Below are 15,910 nucleotides of genomic sequence, written 5' to 3'. Positions count from 1 at the left end.
ATGGGGAGGGGTGAGGGGTGGATCTGACTGACGGACTGTCAATGACACATTGCTACGCCTTTATCTGACGGGTCACATTGGTAGCAGCTTGTCAATCACAAGGTATCCATGCACTAAAGCACACCCTGCTTTATGGTGCATTTTATTCTAAAATGGGAATATAATTTACAACAAACAATCATGCTGTATTAAAGAAGACTTGAAACTAGCGATTGAGACCACTGAGTCATCAGGAAAATGTTTTCTGAGCTAAAAAATGAAGTAAGAAGTGGGGCCATTTTCTCACAGACTATTATTTATTTATTATTTAGAATATTTCATGTAGTATTATGGCATGTTACATTAGTGACAAAGGTACCTTTATAATGCCTAACCATGATGGTTTTCCTAAACCCAAACAAGTAGTTCTGGAACAGGTCTGCAACTGTTTCATGACGATAGGGTGGTGTTTAAAATTTCGACCGTAAGTAGGGTAATATACTGTATGTTGTTTTGAGGCTGATGATATAAGCTGTTATGGAAGTCAGTGGAAATTGACCAACTCTTTCATTTAGGTGTAATAGAGCGTTGCATTCAGCTCAAAGCTCCGCTGTGCCTCAGTAGGCAGTAGCCGTTAGGGTGGTTTTAGACTCTTGATCTTGTCTGATTTTTACTTTCTCAGGACAATTCAGAGACATATATCTAAATTACCTTAAATGTGGCATTTGCTGCTGATCTCTGACACTGCAGCTGAAAAATATCACATATGCTAGATAACTCATTTCATTTTTTTTTTTAAATCAAACATCAAAGTTCATAGGAAAAGTAAATTACGTTCATATTTTGGCAACTAGTTTGTACAAATGTTTGTGATCAAAATTTGGTCAAACACAACTCATCCTGAATATAGCCCTCGTTGTGTTTACAACTCATTATCTATAAAAACTCAAGCATGTAAACATCCTTGAGGTGAAGATCAAACCCGGACCAGTTCTGAGTAATGACCTCATGAATCAAACAGCAGTGAGTGGTTAGCCAGAGCCTGCCCAGCAAACCCATTATAGGGAGGGAGAAGTGTGTGAGAGTACAGGGAGTGGGTGCTGCAGCCTCTGACAGAGGCAGTATTTCGGGATGATGACTTCATGAGTGAAGCTTGGCAGTGACAGCGACAGATGGATGATGAAATCCATCCGGTCAATGTGTATTCTCATCCATGGGAGAGCTAAACACAGACAGGAGACTACACCTTGACTACACAAACACACATTCTGAGCACACATCCCAGATAAAGACAAATCAACACTGCTTACCACAGTAAAAATGAGCATTCTTTTTAACCAGATGTCAGTGATATGTACATATACAGACCTTCTACTACAAACCCAGACAGCCAGCAGGTCAGGGTCTCCTCTCTCGTCTGAATATTTTATAGCAGCACAATTCTAGCTCCCTAAAGACAAACTGAATGACTTGGGCTCCACTTTTAATGTGGACAAAGTGTCTTTGTCCTAGGGTACACAGACAAGGAGCCTCAGAGCCGTAAGAGCTGCATCCACATCCAAAACAAGCACTTTGAATTCATTAAAACAGCATTCATGAGATCTCACTCCCCTCACAAAGAGAACATTACCTAATTACAAATCCAGGGGTCGTTAAAAGTCCCTTAAAACAGCAGCTAATTGCTGCAAGAGAGGGTGACGTAAGCTGTAATTAGATAGCGAGCAGCCTGTTATTAAGTCTCACTAACGGCCACTCCTCGCTCCAGTAGCTAATTACTGGGGTGATCAAACAGGCAGGAATCTTAATGAGTCGATACCAGAATATAAAATCAATTATCACGTGTGTTTATGCACAGATTCTCAACTTCCTGTGTACACTTCAGCTATGCAAACATGCACACAAGACCAACAAGTCCGACCTTGTGCTGCTCTCAAGTACTTTACTTCATTAGGATGTGCTGTCAGATGAGCTGGTTTTAATTGTCCCCTGAGATACACTAAGTGGCTTTTGCTTGACTTAAAGTAACCTTGTGTAGGATTGGGCCAGTAGAGGGAGATGTCACTCTAGTAGGCAAGAGGAAAGCCCTGCCAGCAAGGCCAAGGGTGTATGTGCTTTTGTATAAGTCCTCATACTTATGTCATTAAACACACCGCATGTGTGTCTATACTGTGCAATATGGCACTACATATTATGCCAAATCTCAGTCGCAGTGTCGTCAAAGATTTGTTTCATGTGCTGATGTTTGAGAATCTTAAGGACAATTCCATCAGAGGGATGGGCTTAGATTTATCACTGTCTTTGTGAAAACGACCAATCTGTCTCTGTCACGAGGTAAACTGCCTCCTGTTCATGTTTAGTCCTACAGCATCCCCTGCGTTTATTTTCTTATTTGAGGGCTATTGTTGCGCTGGAGCTTGATCGATTCAGAAGCCCTTTATGCGGTAATGAGCTCAAGCTGTTAAATGGAAGGACAATACCTTTGCAGCTGAAGCTGGGGAGTGAGTGCCAGGGGCAATCCCCTCAGCTTAGCTGAGAATATGAATTAATGAGGAAGGATTAAGGTGACAGGTGGTCTCAATGTGCTTGCAGCGGGAAGCAGCAATCAAGCTGTAAGTAAGGGAGTCTGCTCTGGATCAACACGTGTGATGTCCTGTCTTGTAGTGTTATTCTTGCTGAATACTTTGCAGAAAGGGAGAAAAAAAAGTACAGAGCTGTTAACACCAACAGCATTGGGCCAAGAGTCAATCAGAAAGAAAGAAAAAAGAAAAAAATCAGCTGCGTCAATGTGCGTCATAGTTTAAAAAAAACAAAAAAACAATGCCACTACATTGATTCAGTGGTTTCCATGACTACAGCTGGGGTGAGCATAGCAATGGGATGATGCTTTTACTGCACATTCAACACATACTAAATACACAAAGTTCATACTTTTAGGGCTTTCTGTGCTGGTTCACTGGAGCCGATGACAATCAGGCCTGGTCCTCCCATACTGCAGAAGCTTTTCAGGTGAAGCCCTTCCAGCACAGGCACGGTCGAAACAGCATAGTCCTGCAAAACATAATCCAATTAGGTAAAACTAAATATAAAGATAGAATAGACCCAGGCAATGAAAAAAATGTTGTCAAAGAATGGAACCTCTGTGGTGACATTATCTCACACATATTCATTATGACTTGCATAGCTCTATGAATCGATGCTTTCTCTTGGATTGGATTGTACAGGTGTGAAAACTCAATGTCAAACAGAATGTATAATTTTGTGCTGAACTGACAACCTACGGAGAAGAGTCTGCATAAATGCGTACCCTACGCCGTGACCTGACATGTCCCAGAAATGCAACACATTGCAGTGCTGCAGACTGATTATTTTTGTTAGCTAAAAAAAACATTTCCCTCTGTGGAAACAAAGATTTTATTTACTTTTATTTCACAAATAAGAAATGCTAAACTGATAAGACTACAGAGCCTATGTATATATATCCTTACTTCATATGAGTAAAAGAAAGCTTGATAGCCACTAGGCTAATTTATCCAATGTAAAGTGTCATAGGCTTATGCTAAAAATGTTGGCTTGTTGCATTTCTGGGGAATAAGTGTTTATCAAAAGACAAACGTAAAAAAGATTTGTCTGTGAAGTTATATTGGAGGTGCATTTTGTACTTGTGTTTGATATTATCAATATTAAGCCATGTTCTATGTGTGTTTTAGGTGTGCTTTGAATCAATCAAACATTACAGCGCTTCTCACAAACCCCACTGCTGACTGGAGTTTTGGAGGTGAAATTGCAGAGTGATGCACTTGCCATTGAACAAGTACAAACGCTCACAACGAGGGCTCTGTGTAAAGCCTACACACAACTATACTAAATCTGCACTAATTTTAACTTTGTCAGTGACAGATGCTCACAAACCTTTGGAAACAAAACAAAGCACTGCAGCTCCAGTCAGTGTATGTGAAGTGATGCAATATATTATTTTTTAGTTGTTGCTTGTTTTATTTTAGAGACAACTGTTGTGGCTTGTGCAGTGTTGGGAAACTGGGTTTAAAATGACCTTTAAAATAAAGTATTGGGCAGCTCAGGGGTAGAAACAGCAGGAGTATCTGGGAGATGAATCACTACTGAGCCCGGGGCTCACGGGGACATTACAGAGCATCTTGTAGGAGTCTGATTGGAGAGGCTTTCCTCTGGCTGCAGGACGCTGCATACCAAATGTTTAAATGTTACTGCAGGTTATTTTAAATGGCACAGGTGTCATTTAACCGTTTGAAACCTGGAGTGGACATCACTTCTCTTGTGCTGCTTTCAGACACCTTTTCACAATTTAAAGCTTTAAACTTTGAGCAAAGTGGTGTGATTTCTTTCAAAAACATGGGAAAAACATGGGATGAACAACATGGTAAGAAATGTCCCACAAATTGCAAGAAATTAGTAGAGTCAGATAATCCCTTTTAAAGAAGCTAGGGAAATGTCTTGGGGAAAAAATATATATCTATAATTATCATAATTACATGTTTAAAATGTTGTCACAGAATTATTATATTTATAAACACTTCTTCCATGTCTTGTTTGTTTGTTTTCCTTTAACTTTTTTTTTCTCTAATTTCCAGTTAATTTTCTTGAACTTTGTACCAGCTCTTGCTGATTTTGGGGTCATTTCTTCTGCGTTTGCTCATTGCCCTCCTTCCATGTTTTTACAACAAATCGAGTGAATTTGCTCAGGTTTCAAGGGGTTAAGTGTTTTAAAAACTTTGTTTGAAATTGTAAGTATCTCTATAACATTAAATATGAATGACCTAACAAGCAACAATCAAAGTTAGAGATTAGGGAAAACATCCTTGTTAATTAGTTATTAAGCATGTAACAGGCAAAATCTTCACTACTCTGCCTCATCAAGACTGTGTGGGTTTGGTTCAAGACACCAGGGACAATATGTATATTTATACACATATTTATACGTGTACTTTGTGTGTGATTATATATTTTTATGTATTTACTGACATGTATATTGTTGACATGATTGGTCACATGACTGTTCATATATGTATTTAAGATGGAATCTCGCAGTGTGAAACTGGTCTGATGAAGAGCTGTCTTGCTCAAAACATCACTTTGGTGCGTTAAATAATTGATAATGGGAGCCCTGCAGTGTGCAAGCCATTTTTTTTTGCCTTTTTACTTTTCACTTATGTTTGGTTCAGCACCTGCTCCAAGTTTGGATTTGGATGAGCATGCATACTTTTGCTTTGGTTGAAGACATCACAATTGTCTCACGTGACATGACCAAAGCTGTTCAAACTACAGTAGAAAAGTTCGCTTTCATGTAGGATCCCATCACTCATAGAAAGAGGCCAGTTAAGAAAGTATGTTGTCAGGGCCTGAGATTGCATCCATTTTGAATGATTTATGGAAATTAGTAGTGCAGCATGCGATCATTACTACAGTATACATTTCTTCAGTATAGTACTTAGTAATATATAGGGGCCTATAGTGTTTTATCTTTAGCCTTTGACGGCTGATTTTGGACTGGGCACTTCAGAAAAATGCCAGTTGAAAGCCTCCTTGTTTGCAGTAATTAAAGCCTGTGGTTCATATTTGAAGAATTATAGCACAGCATCCCCTGCTGAAACAACATCATCTTTACCACTGACTTTGTTATGATTTTGATTTATGGATCCACTGGACTGGAAGAAGTTCCCACTTTCAAGTTGATTGATTGAGCATTTGATGCATAGACTCACAGTTTGTGACAGTTAGAAATACCGTAAGCCTTTTGAGAATTGCAAATGCCAGAGGTGAGTTCTTCAGAGATTTGTAAACCTTGAAGTGATACGAGCTGTATTTTGAATTATGATAGGATATGAGACTTCAAGCTTATTTGCCAAGACCTTTTCTTCTCGAATCAACATGAACACATTCATATGAGCATATAAATTTTGGTTTGCGCCTCAGAACTGACATCCATATGTTTTCTTAATCACATAATATGTTTTGCATTGGTTTTTATGGCTCTCAGTTTCGTGAAACCCTATGAAGTATAGTTTCCACAGTTTCACTCTTATGTGACATTTTCCATTCAAGTATATGTTAACACTTTTCAGGTCAATATTTGTACTGCATCATTAGCTTAATTAAAGCATATGATTCACTGACTGACTGAAATACAGAATAGCACTTGGCAGTTCACCATGCACAAAGCTTAAATTACTCCATCTCCTTTATGTTTTCCTGAATCCTTCCCTTGGCACTTGTTTAGAAAATAGGAAAAGGACAACTGGGAATTATGTAATCTGAACTTCCTTGACTCATTATCCATGAAGAGGAAGTTCTGTTGTGGGGCAAAACTATAAATACGAGTCAAACTTTTCTCCTTATTAAGACAAATCCTTATAGGAGTTTAAGGAGAGACAGTGTTGCTTTTCATCTGCACTAAACAAGCTGATTTACTGCCATGTTGTCTCCTGAAAAGACACTACTGATCAACCCAGAAGCACAGCACACTGAGCTGCACTGTGCAGATCTTGCGCGGTGTCCATGTTCGTGTCGAATTGGTACAAGATGAGAGTCAACACCTTTTAGCTGCAGACAAAAGGAAGCAGTTTGGCCTCTAAATGACTTCTTCCCGTACAAACTCATTCGATTAACAGCACCATCTGCTCTGACCTCTTCAAGGACCACAAAGAAAAAAGCATCAACATCTGTACGCAGTTGCTGAGCGTTAAACAAACCTGGCAACGAAGTGATCCTTAATTTGATAATGAGAGGAAAAAACAACAGTGATAGGAGGCATCAATCTGATAAAAAGCGGAAAAAATAACAATAATGGATGCTCAAGTGATTTTTCCGAGTGTCATTTGCCAGAGACGCATCATTAAGTCCTGTCTTATCAAAGATAACAGAAAACACGGAGGAATCCATAATGAGGAATTCAAATCAGACACAGATGGGAAAAGGGAAGCACAGCAATAAGGCCATTCATCTTACAGTAATGTGTTGATCTCTCCATGCCATGACCCACCTCTGAACTTGAGAGTCGGCCGGCTTTTCTCTTTTGTCACGGTCTCTCAGAGCAAATCCAAAAGCGATACGCATAAAGTCTGCGGTATGAAACTTCTTCACATTCCAATAACAGTAAACAAGACTGATAGAATCAGTCTGTGTTTGTGACCTAAACCGTGACCCTGTTTGCAGACTGCATGCCTAAATCCTCCCAGTTTGCCTCAATCCGTCTCAGTGATGTTTGGGATATTTTGCGTAACATTTCCTCTGGATGTGTGTCATGTGTGAGTGGTGATTGTTGAGCTTACTTGTGGCAATCAAAGTCAGGCCACAGCGCATGGGAAATATGTCTGAAAGGAGTCAGTAAGGAAATGATGAAACAAATCAACATTCAACATTAACAAGGGTTGAAAGGAGACATGAACAGGGCTTATACACTTTCTGTTGACATTTACTTTAAGGATAAAGTCAGCAATCAATATTCTTCTTACTGTCAACAAATCCCATGAAAAGACCAAAACCACCAATGCACATTTCTGTTGTCAAACAATTGAGCCCAATCCAATGACTGCTTTTTGGAGTTCCTAGTGAGGACGTAGACATCTCTACACCCAAAGCTAATTCTATGGCATTTGTATCACTTGTAGCCAGAAGGCTTACTGTCCACAAGTGAAAGTTTGAGAAGCCCACATCATCCATAAATTGGATCAAAGAAGTGTTAATACTGTAAAAAAAACTCAGATACGACAGAATTAAGTCCCATCAGAAAAATAGAGACACCTGATCCCCCTTTATAGAATTCACACTTACTCTATCTTTTTGTAAACGTGATAGCAAATTTCTACAATTTTGTAACGTATGACAAACCAATGTTTTTGTTTAATGTAATTTATTTTATTATAAATCTTTATAATTGTATTTATTGTTATCACTGTTTTTCGCAATATATTTTTGTATTTTCACTCTTTTTATTAATGATTTTTTTTTTACCTATTATTTATTTGTTCCCCAATCTATGTACTTTTTGGGGGTTTGGGGGTATGTGCTTGTACATTTATGTGTATATTTACTGTAAAAACAATAAATTAAGTTAAAAAAAAGGAAAAATTTCAATGCATCTCTCTCTCAATAGTTTCTGACCTCTCCGCCTTGTCTATGGCACTCAGTCGCGAGCTAATTTATTCCTACTATAGACATAAATCTTTATATGGGTTACAAATATATACTTATTATATCTGTCCAGACTCATTTGTAGCTATGACAGTAAACAATAACTCAAATATATATGTTGCTGCAAATAAGCTTAATATTCTAATACATGGGTGCCTCACATACATATTTTATTTGGCAGCACTGAATTCAAGAAAATCCCTTAATGCTGTGTTGAGATATTGCATCAACAAGAATGAGATGGACGCTAGGTCACAGTAACCTTGACCTCTATATACAAAAATCCGGTCAGTTAATCACTTAGTTTAAGTGGAAGTTTGTGGCAATTTAGAAGAAACTTGCTCAAGGTGTTCTGAGATATCGCGATTTTTAAGCACCAGACATATGCATGTACAGACAACTTAAAAAACCTAACCATGGTGGAGGCATAAAAAAGGGCTAAGTAATTAGGCATGGTTGTTTTTAGCAAATGTTACTGAAGTAGTGCCAATGGGGATTAATTACAGCTGCAGGACAGTGTGCACGTTCATTGTAATATAGGAACTCAGTGCAACACTGTGGGGCATTGATGTGTTTTGAATAGTTTTTGCACAACAGTGGAAGTCTTTGGAACAAAATAATAAGCTTTGTCTGGGTCCGGCTACATAGGGCATACTGAAATAATTAGTTGGATCAATTTATTGTTGGTTTTGGTTTCTTAAGGGATTTGTTGAAAAAAAAGAAAAATATCACCAGACATCCTTCTAACAGTGCTTTTCCCTGCTATGAGAGCAGTTTATGACGGTGAGTTATTAGTGATTATTTAATTGATTTGTCCACTTTAAAGGGGAGAAGCTATGAATTATATTTTACATAGACTTGTACTTGGCCTCCAAAAGGAGTACACAGTTTATTTATTAAAAGGATAACAGTATTTTGCTTTCAAGGAAGACAACAGCTTTACAATGCTTTTTTTCAACATGGAGGTGATGATGATGGTGATGATGAATGAAGTAATTAATGAGGCAGGTGTTCCCACTCCCAAATCGCCCTCTTAATCAGTGTCATCAACAGGCTGTTTAATCACTGTATTCAGAGGTGGCAAAGGTTTGCATCAATGGCTGATTAAAAATGCCTCAAAGCCAACTGAGGCCTGGACCTTGGAGGGCACTGACGACTAATTGCCACTGAGACTCTTAACAGCTGCGTCCATCAATAACCTCAGAGTGCTCAGCTTTAGTGGTGCTAAATAACACAACAGAAATACATAAGTAGTTATCCTTTTGGTTAATCTTACTTTTATGTGGATAAAAATGTACATATAGTTACTGTATACAGGGTTCCCACACATTTTCATTGATAAAACAACTTTTCCACAAATTTTCAAGGGCCCATAATAAAACGAGAGAAAGAGGAAATGCGGAAAGAAAACTAACAAACATACGTGATGGTAAACAAAACATTGTCGCACACTACATCACGTCGACAGCTACAGAAAATACATTTTCCATTATGTTTCTTTTAAAAACTTGGGTAAAGGGCAATAAGCAGCTCAGCAAGAAATGTCCCACAAATTGCAAGAATTTAGATTAAGAAAATTATTTTTAAAAAGCAACAAAAAAATGTTGTGAAAGCTGTAACAGAATTAGAATAAGAACATTTTTAGGTCATTTCCTTGTTTGTTTTTATTTTTTGCTGAATGTTCTACCTGGTGCCACGTTTGGACTGGACTTGGATGTTCTGTACAGTACATGAACCACATAAACTGAAAGTCTGAAGGGATTAAGACAGAGGTGAATGGATGGAGGATAGATATAAGAGAACAGAACAGAGAGCATGGTGTGACAAAGAGATGGATGGAGGGATAAACTGAATTAGAGAGAACAAGAGGTAGAACAGGATGAAACAATCAAATGAATAGAGTGATGATGATGTTACCTTCCTGGCCTAAAGCTTTTATGATTGATAACACATTTATCTCTTCCCTTCTCATTTGCAATGTCTTATTGCTCACAGTATTTGAGAGACTTCAGAAGTCACAATGAAGATTGAATATTTAAAAAGGGGTCATGTTTGTTAAGATTTTGAATTACTCTCATACAGTAAAGTGCCCAGAACAACAGATTCAACCCATTTCTATATTTTTTATACTGGCTACTAAAAAAAAACCTTACTTACATTTTTGGGACTGACCTCAATGTCTGACTGATTGATCTCACTTTTGTCCCAAAACTGGCTCCAGTTCAGTCTTTACCACACAACAACACACTTATTACGTTAATTTTTAATATTTAAAGTTGCTCTAATAGATGTATTTAGATTCAAAAATGGGTCAAATATCTACTGGGAAAAATCTGTTTGTCGTAACAAACCCACAGAGAATTTTAGCCACTTTCTGCAGTTCCCCTTAATTCTGCAGATTTTAATAGTTTTTTTCTTTAAGATATATCCCTCAGGATTTGATGGAAACCAAAGCAAAGCTAAGATTAATGTGAATATTAGACTTACATTTGGCAGTTGGCCAGGAACAGGGCTCACAATAAATCCTTATGATTCTATATCTCTGCTGGATATTATGCAACTGTTGGTGAGCATGTTTTCCATGTCAGCTTACATGTCAGTGTTGTGTTTACAGTTTATTGCACTGACCCTAAGTGTCTATAAATATCATAAATGCATGATAAGTGCATTTAAATTCAGATGCTAACTTTAGGACTTATGTATATAAGGTATGTAATGGCTCTCTCACACATTAACATAAGTAATTCATTATTTCAGTATTAATTGTGATTCTGCCAGTTTATACACAACTGTACCATTTAAACTCACCTTAAAGGCATCTGCTAGGATCTCTGCTCCTCTCTGATTGGTCCGTTTGGAAAGGCCCACAAAGAACTCTCGCCCTGAAGACAGAATCAGACGCCACTGAAGTTGTGTAAGCACCTCACCTTATCTCATTCAGTGTAGTTAATTTAAATTCAGCATTAACTATGCCTGCATGGTCACTACACAGATCCACAAATACTAAATAGTAAATAAAAACAATCCAAGGCTATAAGCTTACAACAACTGTGTGGATTTGCTCATAAATAAATACATAACATTCATAAATAAATATACATATTAAAGAAGACAAAAGTGTGCATTAGCGAAAGTCATGGATAGTTACTGATACAGTTTTGGTACCACCTTGGACAAGGTTCCAAGCGAATTGAGCCCTAAAGGGTGCAATTAAAACACTGAAGACCAGCAATTGGTTGGGGAGTCTTCACTTGTTAAACGCAGGACACCTTGCACAACAATGACCATTTTAACACAGCTTTGCTACCGCCAATGGCGACGGCAAGTTTTTAAATTCACTTGACCTAGATTTTTTAAAAATCGCAGCCTTGAAAACTACACAAGAAACATAGTAATCGGGCACATCCAAAAACCATGCAAAGCAGGTGCTGGGCAAGAAGAATAGCAATCAACAACATGAGAAAAAAAAACATCACTTCTGGAGGTGAAAATAAATTGCACATAAGGGAGACACAGCGTGCAGACTTTTTTCATGTTATTATGACAGCCTTCAAAAGTACACCATACATTATGTACACTATGCTGTACAATTGAGGAAGTGCAATCATTTTTGTGCTTGGTCATTAATGAAAGGATTCAGTGAGTGTCAAGCTGAGGTTGATGTCACAGCACTTTCAAGCGGCGTCCGCAGTGTCAAACAAAACAGAGTTGCGTGAAGCTGAATCAAGGTGAAATATGCAGTGGAAATGCAGCAAAAGACAGAAAAGGGGATATCAGATTTAGAGTAACTATTCATATATATCTGTAGTAGGAACCTACATAAAAATCTGTTTAAAAATCTATAAAGTCTACAATGATCTTGTCTAAAATTCTTAAACACCAGCAAAACAGAGAGGCTGTGGAGCTACAGTAGGTGAACACTGCACTCACCACAGTGTGGACTTTCTGCATGCCTGTGAGAAAGGCCAACTGTGGTCAGCATGGTGGGGCACAAGCAGACAGAGCCCTGAATGCCTGGCGAGGCTGCAGCAGCACACTGAGCTCAGGGATGGGCTCCTAATGTAGCTGCTGAGACTTTACAAAATGAGCTGTTAGCCTGAGCCCTGCCAACAGGAAATGTTTCTAGTCCTGCCATGTGAAACCGATTTCAGCTGGAAGGAACGAGCACGTAGAGCCAGTGTCTAGAAACCCAATTAAGTGTACTATGCATTTTCCTTGTGGCCTGCGCAGCGTAGAAGAAACTGACCCACATTTTGACTCACTGCATGGCTTTACCCACGATTCTTTGCCCTCATCAAATGTTATTATGTGATGCCAGAGGAATAAGAGGCCCGTGGTGAGAACCTGCACTACTGCTGATTTGATTTGACCCTGCAGTATGGTACATAACGTTTCTGCGACAGAATATTTTTTGGGAAACTCTGCTTAGTGGCACTGAGGCTCCAGGTCATCAAGGTCGCACAGAGAAATGTTTGCGTGGAGGATCACTGACATGAACTTACAGACACTCAACAGTCTGTGAGCTGAGACTGCAGAAGCTCACACTCTGCTATCACACTGCTCTCATATGCTTTCTATTTACAGTTATTTTTTCTTATTTGTACTTAATGAACCAGTACAAGCATAGTTAGTTGTGGATTAATAGTGGATTACAGTAAAACCCAACTTTACACCCGACTGGTCAGTTGTCAATCTTCCCTGTGACCCTTTTCCCCCTGTTTTGAATCAGAGTGACACTTATTCCTGTAGTTATTGTGTTAAAAGTAACACATTACCTGTCTTGAGATGCAAAAATAATGGATGAGATTGAGACAAACACAACACAAAGCATCCTGTCATAGGATTTTAACAGATTCCTGCAAGCCGATCTGAAACCTGTACATTATGTTACTGCTTAAAACTATTTTCTGTAATGGTTGGAGAATTTCTGCGTTTGTTTATAGCCATACAGGGAAAAATCTAAAGTACAACCCACGTCATTACTGACCTCAATCACTGAAGCGAGGTGGAAAAACATTTTTTTTTGTTATGCTGCTCTAAAGAGCCAGATACTTATTGCAAAGGTTTACGCCAAAAATGTTACTTATCTGTGTGCTGACTGACTTAAAAGCATGCCATGCAGGATATCAAATTTTAAGCATCCGAGTTTATAAAAGAAATACTTAATCTTTGTTGACTGTGGGGAAAGCAATGTTCATTTGCTGTCACAATGTGAGCTGGTGTTTGAGAAAACATGGAGAAAAGCCCTCAGTGACTCAATGGCCTTTCCCTCGTTCCACTCAGAAGACCAACTTTACAGTTTACAAGCTCCGAGAGTAGCAAAATTGGCAGTATGTTACTTGATCCATCAAATACTCGATTGTGAGGGGTGTTATGTTCAATACAAAAAGAAATGATTGTTTCTCTTTTGCTTTATGTTCTGATTAAAATGAGGTGTATGAGCTATATAGCCTTGTTTTTCTGTGGATTTTGTTGTATTAGTATGAAAATGGTAGACATCAGTGTTGAAATAAAGTTGCAAAACTCCTTGGTCTATGTTGAAGTAATAATCTTGACATAAGCCACTGACAAAAGCCCTTGTATTTGCAGTATTACAAACTATTTGTTACAAACTATCTATTGTGCACAGTTGGTGACACACTTTCTTTTGCCCAACAGTGATTGGACCACCATAGAAGGCAGGTGGAGACAGACTCACTCGTGTGTGAACAACAGTGTACTATTTTTTAGGATCACTGCTTGCAGTGCGACAGACCTCACATAGGTGACACTGTTCGGGTCTCTGGGAGGTGAGATCCAAAAACACTCCTGCTTTTAATAGCAACTAAAACATCCTGGCACACATATACCTCTCATGTTTATATATATATATATAGGCATTTGACTTTGAAAAAGTTTTCCAGTTTGTAGGATTTTGTGAGATCTAGCAAAGATGTGGCAGAACTCAATTTTCTCCTGTGTACCCAGAAGGAGAACTATGAGCTTTGGATTGTCTATTTTGGGCTTCTGTAGAAACAACATAGGGAATCCGTGGAAGAGGACCCGCTCTGTATATAGATATAAACAGCTCATGTTAACGTAATGAAAATACAGCAAGTCTTATTTTGCTGTGATTATACAATACTGAAAACATAGTTATGAATATTATACACCATGTCTGCCAATAGGTGTCCCCAAATCCTACACACTGGACCTTTAATGCAGTGATAAAACCTGAGAATGCATTTCATAACAATATCGAAGCAAACACATTGCTAAATTTTAGGCTCGCATGTATCCGCATCTGCAACCATTAAGCTACAAACTGACACAGATGACACTGTGCCACCTCTCAAGCTAGACATAAAAGCAGACATTAACCTGACTCATCTTCATAGTTCCATGTATATATTTCATTTCTGTATAATCTAACATCTTGCAAAAGAATGCTAAATTAAAGTATGCTTGGGTGTTATAAATATATTTGGGTGTATTAAATGACTTTTAGAGCTTACAGAGGGCTTTACTACTATTTTATGCATCATGCATGTGATATATCTATAGAAATCCCTGGTTTAGAGCCCCCCCCCCTTTAGGTAGAGTGAAAGCTACAATGTTTTTCATTTTTGTATAATCTTCCATATTTGGATGGCCTCAGGCTGTTAAAAATTGTTTAACAAAATACAGTGATTGAGGGGACGTAGTTTACCTGTAAAAAGCACATCTCCTCCATCCAGTGTGGCGTTCTCATCTGTCATTTCGACAATGTTCACATTCAAGTCCTTCAGAGCGTCCTTCATTGCCTCCGTCTGGAAGAATCACAAGGACACAAACAGACATGTACTTAAAACATCTGCTGATATTAAACAAAAGATAGAACTGTGATGATGTGCAGTAAGCGACACCAACAAATGGTCCAAACCATCAGAATTTCCTATCTTTGGAAATATCATGATACGGTCCAGTTCTAATCAGACATCTGTAAACAAGATGATGAAAATCAGTTTGAGGATTTTCACTGGATTTCTGTAAGGCACAGTGTTTACCCAGATCCCTGAGATGAAGTGCACTGAAACAAAACCTTTTCTCCCCAACAGGTTGCGATGACATCATTTTAATGAGCCATGAAATGATGTCATTTTGGAGGAAGTACTTTAAAACATTTTACAAGGCAGTGGCTGTGGAAAAAAAGGTACGCCGAAGGACCAACACAAACTCTAAAAAAGCCTCTTCCTGTCCTCATGTTCTGGTTCAACTGTCTTTCGTATATTTATAGGAAGGAAGTGAAAGGATGGCTGCCGCCCGGACAGCATTAACATATATTATGAAACACATCTCCTGGATGGAAAATGAAAGGGCAAACCACATTACACCTGGATGTCCTCTCTGCTGAACTCGAACCTGAGGAAAGAGAAGGCCTTTTTTTGGCTGAACCTCTGCTGGTCTGCTTTCCTGTCTGACCGCCCAGTGTGATTTTACTGTCCTGTTTTTGGGGTTCCTGCGGGAGTACTTTCCAAGGCCAGTCATGTTAGCAAGAGCATCAGTGTTTCCATGAGCCCTATCTCACTATGACCTCAGCCTGCTCACTGTGCTTCTTGGCAAACACAATGCTCCTGCTTCTCCTCATATGTGGAAGGCCGAACCATGAGGTCATCCAGGTAGACTGCAATGCACTGCCAAGATGACACAATAAAGGCCTGCATACGCACACATTGTTACATAACCATCCTATCCTGATGCGTAAATACATATATAACGGTATTCAATCCTACCTTGGACTGTATAT

The 15,910-nt window shown here is 38.6% G+C and overlaps 1 protein-coding gene across 4 annotated transcripts in view; it reads right to left on the bottom strand.

Annotated features, from left to right (window-relative positions):
- The window catches only part of ddah1 (dimethylarginine dimethylaminohydrolase 1), a 100,888-nt gene that overhangs the window by 22,167 nt on the left and 62,811 nt on the right, over positions 1-15,910 (bottom strand). For all 4 annotated transcript variants that reach the window (XR_006107339.1, XM_042514495.1, XM_042514507.1 and 1 more), the window contains 3 exons: positions 14,834-14,933; positions 10,954-11,027; positions 2,908-3,027 (listed from right to left, as the gene is read on the bottom strand). Coding sequence is in view for 3 of the 4 variants with exons in the window: in XM_042514495.1 (XP_042370429.1) it covers positions 2,908-3,027; positions 10,954-11,027; positions 14,834-14,933 (294 nt within the window). In the remaining variant the exon portion in view is untranslated. The remainder of the gene's footprint in view (positions 1-2,907; positions 3,028-10,953; positions 11,028-14,833; positions 14,934-15,910) is intronic.

This window comes from Plectropomus leopardus, chromosome 3 (assembly GCF_008729295.1).
Source record: "Plectropomus leopardus isolate mb chromosome 3, YSFRI_Pleo_2.0, whole genome shotgun sequence".
In the NCBI taxonomy this organism is placed as follows: domain Eukaryota; kingdom Metazoa; phylum Chordata; class Actinopteri; order Perciformes; family Serranidae; genus Plectropomus; species Plectropomus leopardus.
This window is presented reverse-complemented; position numbering and strand designations above follow the sequence as displayed.